This window comes from Bubalus kerabau, chromosome 1, assembly GCF_029407905.1.
Source record: "Bubalus kerabau isolate K-KA32 ecotype Philippines breed swamp buffalo chromosome 1, PCC_UOA_SB_1v2, whole genome shotgun sequence".
NCBI classification, from domain to species: Eukaryota; Metazoa; Chordata; class Mammalia; order Artiodactyla; family Bovidae; genus Bubalus; species Bubalus kerabau.
The window spans coordinates 79,477,146-79,489,503 of record NC_073624.1 but is presented as its reverse complement, the minus strand read 5'-3'; the positions used below and the strand labels follow the sequence as shown (position 1 = coordinate 79,489,503).

The 12,358-nt window shown below is 41.4% G+C and overlaps 1 protein-coding gene and 1 long non-coding RNA gene across 6 annotated transcripts in view; one reads left to right on the top strand and one right to left on the bottom strand.

The window, feature by feature from the left end:
- Nucleotides 1-12,358, top strand: part of PTPRB (protein tyrosine phosphatase receptor type B) — a 129,177-nt gene that overhangs the window by 69,576 nt on the left and 47,243 nt on the right. For 4 of the 5 annotated variants that reach the window (XM_055580470.1, XM_055580492.1, XM_055580500.1 and 1 more), the window contains 5 exons: nt 1,915-2,178; nt 2,712-2,975; nt 3,744-4,007; nt 7,409-7,678; nt 11,170-11,433. In XM_055580470.1, coding sequence (XP_055436445.1) covers nt 1,915-2,178; nt 2,712-2,975; nt 3,744-4,007; nt 7,409-7,678; nt 11,170-11,433 — 1,326 coding nt within the window. The remainder of the gene's footprint in view (nt 1-1,914; nt 2,179-2,711; nt 2,976-3,743; nt 4,008-7,408; nt 7,679-11,169; nt 11,434-12,358) is intronic. The other variant, XM_055580480.1, reaches the window with a different exon arrangement.
- The window catches only part of LOC129652203 (uncharacterized), a 31,432-nt gene continuing 22,055 nt past the window's right edge, over nt 2,982-12,358 (bottom strand). The window contains exon 4 of the long non-coding RNA XR_008714491.1: nt 2,982-3,157. This is a non-coding gene — a long non-coding RNA (uncharacterized LOC129652203). The remainder of the gene's footprint in view (nt 3,158-12,358) is intronic.

Sequence of the window (12,358 nt, the reverse complement as noted above, 5' to 3'; positions counted from 1 at the left end):
ACTTTCACTTTTCACTTTCATGCATTGGAGGAGGAAATGGCAACCCACTCCAGTGTTCTTGCCTGGAGAATCCCAGGGACCGGGGAGCCTGGTAAGCTGCCGTCTATGGGGTCGCACAGAGTCAGACACGACTGAAGCGACTTAGCAGCAGCAGCAGCCCATACAAACAGCGTCACTCTGGAATGTATTCTCTGTAAGTCTGTGATGACTAAATTCTAGCAACATGCTGATTGGTTCCAGGTAAACATCTTGGGGAGAAAAGCATACCTGCTCTTGCTCCACATCTGGAGTGTGATATATTCCAGTATAAAGCCCAGCACACATAAGCCAGCAAAGGATAGTAGTGCACCTTGTTGATGTGAGAAGGATCATGAAAAATGTAGCTTAGATACCAAAATATTAAAGTTTCTGGATCATTTCGTGCTTGGGGAAATGTGGGAGAGAAAACCTGGACATAGGCTTAGCATGTGATCAGAGCAGAAATCCCTTGACATACACCAAACACAGAGATTGCCCAGATCCAGAGAACACGGTGGCATTGAGATAGAGCTTAGCACCCTGGATCCGACTGAGTTCATATCTCGTCTCAGTTCTCCTTCTCATTAATATTTATAAAATCCAGTTATGCCAAATAGTAATTCATCTGGGACCTACTTTTGAATTAAAATACAGCCCCAAATTAAAAAATAGAATATCCATGATATCATGCTCTAAATACAGAATTGGCTTATTTTACAGTGCTCCTGTTAACAAGCATTCATGGATTGATTGATCAATTGAGAGGAAAACTATAGGTTCATAGAATTGTTTATTTATATAGTTATGGGGAACGTCAGGTGCACAAAATTGAATTAATCGTAATTCTTGGCTCAGGGTCCTATGTGTCAGTTGCCACTTTGCCAGTTTTGTTTTTTAGGCATTTAATTAATAATTTTTAATAATTCAATATGTACATCAGTAAGCACTATCCAGAACAAAAGCTAGGGACTTAATAATCTATATCAGATCATGAGATTCCCTCCTCACTAATCCATCCCACAATAGCCATCATCTTGACTCCTATTTTTCTCTCTTGCCTTCCATGTTGCAATTTTATTATTTATGTAATCCTAAAATTATATATTTTTAAAATTTTCAGTTGTTTTGATATAAAATAGGTATTTTCATGCAATACGTAATCTTCTGGGACTTAGATTTTTTTCACTTAATATTAAATTCATCCATATGTTGTGTTTTGCTATTAAGGGCAAGAAATCCGAATTTTTGTGTTTTGAGTTAAGAAAAATTAATTATGACTTCCATATACTGTTTCACTGTGTTTATTTACCAGTTCATTCATTCAGTCTTCTGTGAATGACCACCCTCTCTCACACTGGGTTTTATCAGGTTTTTAAACTTTGTCAACCACATGTATGTAAAATGGTACTTTACCATGGCCCTAACTAGCATTTCCTTGATCACCAATGATGCTGAACACATTTTCATGTATCAATTACCACATGTCCTTCCTCTTCTTCCACTTTCTTTTGGATTGTTTATACTCATGTTGGTAACTTATTGTCATATATTGAGTTGCCAAGGTATGCTGGAATTATTGTTATCACCGTCATTCATATTAATCATCGGTTATTACATTTAATGTTCCATCTTGTACAATGCACTTTGTATAGGCTAACAATAGGATTAGAATTCATTCATCAGGTTCTATATAAAAAGATCCATTTAATCACTCCAAATAGTGTAACCATCTTTCCTCTCCAGAAATTTGTGATCTGAAGGTCTTAATATTTTTTCTTTTAAATACACACAGTAAAAATCTACTCAGTTTCCTTTATCATCTAAGATTATCATCTGTGATCAATGGCTCCCTCAGAATCATCCTATATCTAGCTGTTTTCTGTTCTCTTTTTTCAGTGCCTAACAAGGTCCAGGGAGTCAGTATCAGCAACTCGGCCAGGAGTGACTATTTGAAGGTATCCTGGGTACATGCCTCTGGAGACTTTGATCACTATGAAGTCACCATTAAAAACAAAAACAACTTCATTCAAACAAAACGCGTTCCCAAGTCTGAAAATGAGTGTATATTTGTTAAGCTAGTCCCTGGACGGTTGTACAGTGTTACTGTTAGTACAAAAAGTGGACAGTATGAAGCCAGTGAACAAGGGAATGGAAGAACAAGTAAGTGGAAAGATTGCAAAATGTGATGGTTGGTTGGGACTTTAAAGGTCATTGAGTATATAATTTATCTGAACCTTGCATTTTATCTACTTACTGATCAGTAAATTATATTCCCAGTTAGTCTCACTTGGAACTAACATCATTCAGCCAAGCCAGGACCTTGTAATCACAGAATATTTATTGACAGATAAAAGCAAGCATAGTGGACAAGCAGGAAGGCCAAATTTCACATTTTTCTTCCCTGTCCTCCTGCATCATGCATTTAAAGTTCTAGACATCTTATTTTATCTTATGATTGAAATCATAACTCATTTTATAATTATATTCTACCAACACTTAGCATATAAGATTTATGTAAGGAAAAAAATTACAATTTTAATAGTGGCTTCCAATTTTTCTTGTTTAATTATGCGTGAAGTTGCTGACGTGGTTTATTTGGGGAAGAGAGATGTTTGCCAGTTCTGTGAATGTGATTCATAAATTATTGTGGAGTAAACTCTAATCAGTCACTTTCTCGAAATGTCTTCTTGTAGTCCCAGAGGCTGTTAAGGATCTCACGCTGAAGAACAGGAGCACTGAGGACCTTTGGGTGACATGGACACGAGCTGATGGGGATGTCGACCAGTACGAGATCCAGCTGCTCTTCAACGATATGAAAGTATTTCCTCCTTTTCACCTTGTCAGCACTGCAACTGAGTATCGATTCACCTCCCTCACACCAGGGCGCAAGTATAAAATTCTTGTCTTGACGATTAGTGGAGATGTCCAGCAGTCGGCCTTCATTGAGGGCTTCACAGGTAATTGGAAATAGAGCGGTGTATTTAGCATGTTGGGTAGCCAAGTGTTTTGGTTGAGGATTTGAAGGCCTAAGGGGTGAGGAAGGAGTGGCAAGAAAGGAGTTTATCTCGATAGTGACAATGATGTTGTCCAAGCTGGTTTAACAAAACTGAAGTATGACGTAGGGAAGAAGCAAAAGTTTCTGAAAAAAAAAAGCATTGAACTGATGTGAATAGCTGTTGCCTGTGAGTCATACAAATTAAGTAGAAATAACTGGGTTGGTTGGTTAGTCAGTCAGTTGGTTGGTTGTGTATTCCTTCTTGGGAATGCTATTGGGGGTATTGCTATAACAGCTAACATTTATTGAGAGTTTACTGTGAACTGGACCCACAGCAAAGAACTTTATGTGTAAATTTTGTTCAGTCCTAACAATTTCATGGACTGGTTACTATTATTATCACTGCTGTTTTTCTGATGAGGGGTTGAATAATTTGCCTATAGTCCTACAGCTAGTAAATGAGGAAACCAAGACTTGGACCAAGACAGTCTCACCCTCTGTATAACTGGCATTCTTCATTTCCACTCACTGGCCCTAATGTCCCTCTAAATTCCCCCTATCAACTTCAGTTCAAGCAGAAAAGTCAGACAAAAATGGTAGACTGATAGCAATTTTTTCATATGTATTCTTTCAGTAGATGCCAAAAGGTAGGAAGCATGAAAATTTTAGTTGAAAGTTTCCACAACTCATTCTCTAAGTGATTTTTTTAAAATTTACTGTCTTTTCTTAGTTCCTAGTGTGGTCAAAAATATTCACATTTCTCCCAGTGGGGCAACAGATAGCCTGACAGTGAACTGGACCCCTGGTGGGGGTGACGTGGATTCCTATGTGGTGTCAGCATTCAGGCAGAATCAAATGGTCGAGTCTCAGACTGTCCTCAAGCACGTCTCTGAGCACACGTTCCAGAGGCTGGAGGCTGGCGAGCAGTACCGGATTGTGATCGCTTCTGTCAGCGGGTCCCAGAAGAACCAGATTGATGCGCTTGGGAGGACAAGTAAGTGTCCACCTCGAAAAGGGCCAGGTAGTTCTCCAGGGCCATTCACAGATGGACAATATGCAAATTCAAAACCACAAAATTTATACAGTTCAATGTGGTTTCAAGAGCTTTTCTCATATTTTTTTCTTTGCATTTTCCTTTTTCAATAGAGATGTTCAAAGCAAATGAAAGGTAATTAGAAACCAAATCATATGGATAGATTTTTTTTTCTCACTCAAGGAATATAAATAGCTGATTTTCTAACCTATGCATTTTTCAAAAGTTTACTCCTTTCTATAAATTCTTTAAAGAAAAATACACTTACGTCATCTATTTCATTTGTGATAAATTAATAATATTCTGTTTATTTATATTAATGCATGCTAAGTCACTTCAGTCATGTCCAACTCTTTGTGACCCCATGAACCATAGCCTGCCAGGCTCCTCTGTCCATGGCATTCTCAGGCAAGAATACTGGGGTGGGTTGCCATGTCCTCCTCCAGGGGATCTTCCTGACCCAGGGATTGAACATCTCTTACATCTCCTGCCTTGGCAGGCAAGTTCTTTACCACTAGCACCACCTGGGAAGCCCATTTATTTATATATTAATCAGTTCAGTTCAGTCACTCAGTCGTGTCCACCTCTTTGCAACTCCATGGGCTGCAGCACACCAGGCCTCCCTGTCATCACCAACTCCCGGAGCCTGCTCAAATTTGTGTCCATCAAGTTGGTGATGTAATCCAACCATCCCATTCTCTGTCATCCCCTTCTTCTCCTCCTGCCTTCAATCTTTCCCAGCATCAGGGTCTTTTCCAATGAGTCAGTTCTTCGCATCAGGTGGGCAAAGTATTGGAGTTTCAGCTTCAACATCAGTCCTTCCAATGATATTCAGGACCGATTTCCTTTAGCAATGATTGGTTTCATCTCCTTGCAGTCCAAGGGACTCTCAAGAGTCTTCTCCAACACCACAGTTCAAAAGCATCAATTCTTTGGCACTCAGCTTTCTTTATTGTCCAACTCTCACATCTGCACATGACTACTGGCAAAACCATAGCTTTGACCAGGTGGAACTTTGTCGGCAAAGTAATGTCTCTGCTTTTTAATATGCTGTCTAGGTTTGTCATAGCTTTTCTTCCAAGGAGTAAGCATCTTTTAATTTCATGGTTGCAGTCACCATCTGCATTTATATTAATAACACTATTCATATAGTGCTTTCAAAACAAAAATAAGCTAGAAGCACCCTGTAAATACCAGGCATCTGACACGATCCTTAGGGACTTTCCTGGTGGCCCAGTGTTTAAGACTTCGCCTTCCAATGCAGGGGTGCAGATTTGATCCCTGGTCAGGGAGCTAAGATCCCACATACTTCAGAGCCAAAAAACCAAAACATAAAACAGAAGCAATATTGTAACAAATTCAATAAAGACTTTTAAAATGGTCCAGTCCACATCAAAAAAAAAATCTTAAAAAAAAAAATGATCTTTAGCCACACTACAAAGTAGAGATCATTATCTTCATTTTATAGATGAGGACAGTAAGGCTCAGAAAGTTTATGAAACATTATCAAGGATACATGTAATAAGACCTAGAACTATAATTCACATCTAAGTGTCTCTGACTCCAAAGTTCATGGTCTCTCTACCACGACACAATATGTGCTAGGTGTCTTCTACCCTCATGACCATTTATTTAGTTGTGGGGCCTGGGCCTCTGTACTGTGCCCTGCCTGTCTCTATTTCATATGTATCTCCAACTATATGTCAAGCACTATGTTAGAAAATGGAAACTCAACAGCACGATAGAGCCCTTGACCAAAGAAGTCTACAGTCTAGAGAAGGAAGCAGAGAAGTGAAAAGGCAATTACAGTACAACACAATACTTGTTCAAATGAAAGTAAAAATGGGATATTATAGAAGCAAACAAAAAGAGTCAGGGGGACTTGCCTGGTGGTCCAATGGCTAAGACTCCATGCTCCCAATACAGGGGGCCTGGGTTCAATTCCTGGTCAGGGAACTAGATCCTACATGCCACTACATGCCACAGCTAAAGACCCTGCATACTGCAACTAAGACCTGGCACAGCCAAATAAATAAATAAATATTTTGGGGAAAAAAGAGTCAGGGAAGGCTTCCAGGAGAAAGTAACATTTAAAAAGATACGAGGAGATTATCCTGGTGAAGTATGTTGATCTGGTTCAAGCAGAAAAGTGAAGGCCTGGAGGGAAGAGGATGCATGGCACATTTGAGGAGCTACACACCATTATTTCTAGAATAAAGATGTGAGCCATGTGGCCAAGTAGGTAGATGGACCTAATTGCCAAGGGCCTCATTGTTAAGGTTATAGAATTACAGAGAGCAATGAAGGGCCTTCAGCATTGTGTGCTATGAGAATCTGCCAAACACTGCAGTTTGGAGCAGTGGGACATGAGGAAACTCTGGTCAAGAGACACTTGCAGTGCTGTGAGTGAGAAAGGACAGTGTCCTAGGCTAGTGCAGCAGAGGAGGACAGAAGTGGAGAGACCCAAGAGATGCAAGATTTAAGGTTCAAGAATGACAGGACTCATGCTTGATTATGTAGAAGGGTGAGGGTGACACGTCAAGTTTCTGACTTGGACCAAGAGATAGAAACAAAGAGCACTAAGGAGGTGGTGGAAGGGCGATGAGGAGTTCGATTTGGGCATCTTGAGAGTTGGGAGTCTGTGGAACATCCAGAGAGGAATGTCATTTGCAATACTAGAAGAGAGATCTGAACTGAGTTTAAATCTGGGAGTCATCACCACATGGGTGACAATTCAAATCATGGGAGTGGATGAGATCTCTTGAGGAGATGGGGTAGAATGAGAAAAATATATAAACATAGAACACTAAATATTATTAATAAACAATACTATCTGGCCTTTCACATCAGAAGCCGTAGGACAAAGACTGTTATATGCTAGTGCTTAGGTCAAGGCTTTAAGCTTTGACCTGAGTTAATCTTGGGAAGGAAAGTCTAAACAAACAACATAATTCAGTCATCCAAACTATATCCATTGAATGTAAGTTTGTGCAGCATTCTTCCACTTCGTAAATACTTAGATACGTAGCACTCTGCATATCTCTTAGTGTCACTCTCACTAATTTTTCTACTTGTTTGACTTCAAGATCCTTTCTAAATCAGAGGAGGGGAAAATAGAGAATCTAAGCAGTTATATGGATAATTCAGGTCAAGAAATACTGGGTTGGCCCCAAAAGTCCATTCCATAGGGTGTTACAGAAAAAGCTGAACAAGCTTTTTGGCCAGACCAACACTTTGTCTGAAGGGCAACCATGAGGCATCATCTTCCATCTGCAGTTGATTTAGGAAAGTTTTTCTCAATTGATTACTTTGCCCTAAGTGATGGAACCTGCTTCTCTCTAATTTTTTTTTTTCTTTTGCAGTCCCAGCGTCTGTCCAGGGAATAACTGCAGACAATGCATACAGTAGTCATTCCTTAATAGTAAGTTGGCAAAAAGCTGTTGGCATGGCAGAAAGATATGATATCCTACTTCTGAGTGAAAATGGGATCCTCCTAAGTAACACATCAGAGGCAGCCACCACGAAGCAGCACAAGTTTGAAGACCTAACACCAGGAAAGAAGTACAAGATACAGGTCCTAACCGTCAGCGGAGGCCTCTTTAGCAAGGAAGCCCAAACAGAAGGCCGAACAGGTAATTCGCACAGCTTACTGTTTTGTGCAAGATACAGCCTTGTCTGCCATTCCTTAAGAACCGCAGACTCAAAGGGATGAAGTAACCTTGGGAGATGAAGTCTATTTCTTGACACAGCAGGAACATGCATGGTGATCTTCCACTTCCACACCAGCTGGCCTGTTCACACAGCCTTCAGCTCGCCACACTCCAATTCAAGATTCTTCATCAAAACTGGTTCTGTTCATTTCTTATTGTTGCTGTAATATATTGTCACCAACTTTGTAGCTCAAACAACACAAATACATCATCTTACAGTTCTGTAGATCAAAATCGGAAAATAAGCCTCATGGCGTCAAAATCAAGGTGTCAGGTCACACAAGGGTTGTGTTTCTATTCTAGAGACTTTATAGGGAGAATCTATTCCTTGCCTTTTCAATTCTAGAGGTCACTCACATTTCTTCCAGGAGTGACTTCACTCCAACTTCTCTGCTATTCCACCTCCTTCTTCCATCTTTTATGGACTCTTGTGATTCCATTGGTCACCACCTGGACAATCCTGAATAATCTTGTCACCTCAAGATCCTTGACTCAATCACACTTGCAAAGTCTATTTTGTCACAGAAAGTAACATATTCACAGGTTCTGGAGATCAGGACATGGATGTCTTTGGGGGCCATTATTCAGACAGTACCACTGGTCTAATGATTATTAAGTACCTAGTTCTGAAAGGACTTTCCTGGTAGCTCAGATGGTAAAGAATCTGCCTGCAATGCAGGAGAGCTGGATTTGATCCCTGGAATGGGAAGATCCCCTGGAGAAGGGAACGGCTATCCACTCTAGTATTCTTGCCTGGAGAATCCCATGGACAGAGGACCCTGGTGACAGTCCATGGGGTCACAAAGAGTCAGACATGACTAAGTGACTTTCACTTTTCACTGAGAAGAAAATTAAAGCAGGAAAGTGGGTTAGCAAGTGTTAGAAGCTTAACATTTTAGATAGTACAGTCCTGAAAGGTTTTGTTGAGAGGGTGACAGTTGAGTAAAAATTTAAAAAAAAAAAAAAATTGAGAAAGAGGATGGTATAGACATTTGGGGAAGAGTATCCCCAAGTAGCACCACCTGGGAAGCCCAGGTGGTGCTGCTGCTGCTGCTGCTAAGTCACTTCAGTTGTGTCCGACTCTGTGTGACCCCATAGACTGCAGCCCACCAGGCTCCCCCATCCCTAAGATTCTCCAGGCAAGAACACTGGAGTGGGTTGCCATTTCCTTCTCCAATGCATGAAAGTGAAAAGTGAAAGGGAAGTCACTCATTCATGTCCAACTCTTTGCAACCCCATGAACTGCAGCCCACCAGGCTCCTCCATCAATGGGATTTTCCAGGCAAGAGTACTGGAGTGGTGTGCCATTGCCTTCACTTGCATTGGCAGGTGGGTTCTTTACCTCAACCCACCTGCCAATGCAAGTTAGATGTAAGAGCTGCCGGTTCGATCCCTGAGTTGGGAAGATCCCCTGGAGAAGGGAATGGCAATCCACTCCAGTATTCTTGCCTAGAGAATCCCATGGACAAAGGAGCCTGGCAGGCTATAGTTCATAGAGTCACACAGAGTTGGACCTGACCAAGCTACTTAGCCCATCCCCAAGTAGAGCAAACAGCAAGGCAAAGATCCTGAGGCGGGAGGGTGGAGGCCAGTTGGAGGAACAGTGATGAGGCCACTGTTGGCAGACAGTGAGTGACAGCAGAGTGGGAGGAGGTGGTTAGAGCGGTGACTGGGATCCTAAGCTGATGGCAGTCATAGAAAGAGTAAGGGTCCAAAGCTAAACTAACTCAGGGGCCTGAGGAAGAGTAGTAGATACAATGAAGAAATAGTCCTGTGTTAGATAAGACGGCACCGAGTGGCTAAGTGGAGTGTAAGAGGAGGAACAGAAGATTCTAGAGTTTCTCCATGGGGTATCGGGTGGAAGATGATTCTGTTAACTGAGATAAGAGAAGCTGGAAGAGAGAGTGTCAGGGAAGAAGACACAGGGCTCAGTTCCAGACTGAGTTTGAGATGTCTGGAGGATGTGTAGACAGAGGTGAGCAATAGGTCATTGAAAATAAGGACCCACCTCACAAAAGTGAGCTGGGGATAAAGACTGGGATAAAAATTCTAGTTAAATTCTCCCATGTTTTAGTCTGTTCAGGATTCTGTACTGAGAATATCATAAACTAAATGGTTTGAACAACAGACATTAATGCTCACAGTTCTGGAGGCTGGAAGGTCAAGGTCAAGACTCCAACAGATTCAGTGTCTGGTGAGGGCCCATTTTCTGGCTTATACCTCCTCACTGTGTCTTCACGTGGCAGGGAGGACAAGAGCACCCTCTGTGGTCTTTTTCATAAGGCACTGATCCCACTCACAAGGTCTCTACCCTTAAGACCTAATTATCTCCCACTGGCTACACCCGCTAGGTTTCAACGTATGGATTTGGTGGGGGGAGGGAGGAGCACAAACTTGCAGACCGTAGCAATCTATAAAGTGACTGGGATTGATTGCTGAGCTAATATTATGGATTATGAAGGGGACAGAGGATGATACCATGGGAAATACCAACTTTTAAGGATCTGGCATAAGGAGAGGGGAAAAGCAAAAGAGCCCAAGAAGGTGTATGGAGTGGAGAACCCAAGAGAAACTGAGACAGGTGTCCTGTCTTATTTCCACTGGCATCTTAAGACTTCTTGGGTGTAAGGCAGCATCTGTGCCAACAGTCTGGAAGCAGGTTGTTTCTGGTGGCACTCGATCACCTTGCCAGCAGGTAGCATGGAAGGGCAAAGGGGTTGCAAAATCCTAATGTAAATCTTTTTTTTATATATATAGTTTTGGCTTTTCCTCTTCCTTCTCTTTCTCATTGTTGTTGTTCAGTCATGTCCAACTCTTTGTGACCTCATGGACTGTAGCACACCAGGCTCCTCTGTCCTCTACTATATCTTTCCTATATCTCTAATAGAATTTTCTTCCTGCTTGATTTTCCTTTCCTTGTCCACTCACTCTCTCCTCCACTCTGCCCTTCCCTCCAATGGTCACTTTTTAGCTCTCAGATGGCACTCAGAGATAGTTTTTTTTTTTGTCTCTGATCTAGCTCTTAGTATGGGAAAAACATTTAGTTACACAGGTCAGACTAACATTTATTTTATAAATGTTATAAAATATATAAATATAGTTAAATTATATTATAAATATATATTTCTATAAATATGAATATTAAAAATGTCTTTGAATACAGTATTCCATTAGTGGTTTTTTTCCTGTTCTCTTGAGGTTTTTTTTTTTTTAACATTAACAGTTCCAGCATCAATAATTCACAATATTCAGATTTATTTGCTTTGGGGTCTCCATGAAGTCAAGTGTTTTCAAAAGCAGGGACCACGTGTTTTGAGCTTCTTGTTGGAGTGTGGCCATCAGACGTCAGTCTGGGGCTGTGTCAGAAATGTGCCAAAACTCAGTCTCACTCTCTTGCTTCCTGATTTTTCTAGTCCCGGCAGCTGTCACCAATCTGAGGATCACAGAGAACTCCACCCGACACCTGTCCTTTAGCTGGACCCCCTCAGAGGGGGAGCTCAACTCCTACAACATCTTTCTGTACAACCCAGATCGAACTCTTAAGGATCGAGCTCTAGTTGACCCGCAAGTCCAGAGCTTCTCCTTCCAGAACTTGCTACAAGGTCGAATGTACAGAATGGTGATTGTAACTCACAGTGGGGAGCTGTCGAATGAGTCTTTCATATTTGGGAGAACAGGTAAGACTGGACTCAGTCTGTAATGAACAGCAGGGAAATTGTCACAGTACTCACTGGCTTTTCCTTGATTTGATTTTAGTTTCCTACTCTACCCAGGGTGTAGCTTTATATGAAATTTGTGACCTTTATATGAAATTTCTAACCCTAAATCAGACATTTGATTTATATGTCAAAATAGTTTCTGCATTGGTTTCTGCTTTGTTTCCACCGTGTGTTTACCTCGTAAGAGTTTGGTGGAAAAATGAATCTGGCTCCTCCACTTGCCAGCAAACCACTACAAGAGGGTTATAACACATCGGTTCAATTCAAACTGTGCCTTTCAGCTTTCTACAAGAAATAGATGGAGTGGGGAGCAGGTGCAAAGGAGGGCAGCTACAAACGGGACAAAAAGCAATGATCACTGTGAATCAGAAACACAGCACAAGATGCAGTGAACACAAGAGTTCTAGGAAAATGCAAAAGAAGCATCTCTGGGTTTCACATAAGAAACTGAATCTACTCTTTCTCCATTGTTGTTGTTCAGTTGCTCAGTCATGTCCAACTCTTTGTGACTCCATGGACCGCAACATACCTGGCTTCCCTGTCCTTCACTGTCTCCCAGAGCTTGCTCAAACTCATGTCCATCGAGTCAATGATGCCATCCAACCATCTCATCCTCTGTCGTCCCCCTTCTCCTCCTTCCTTCAATCTGGGAAAAGATTGGCTGTTCGCATCAGGTAGCCAAAGTACTGGAGCTTCAGCTTCAGCATCAGTCCTTCCAAAGAATATTCAGGATTGATTTCCTTTACGATTGACTGGTTTGATACCCTTGCAGTCCAAGCGACTCTCAAGAGTCTTCTCCAACACCACAGTTCAAAAGCATCAATTCTTCCACACTCAGCCTTCTTTATAGTCCAACTCACATCCATACACGACTGCTGAAAAA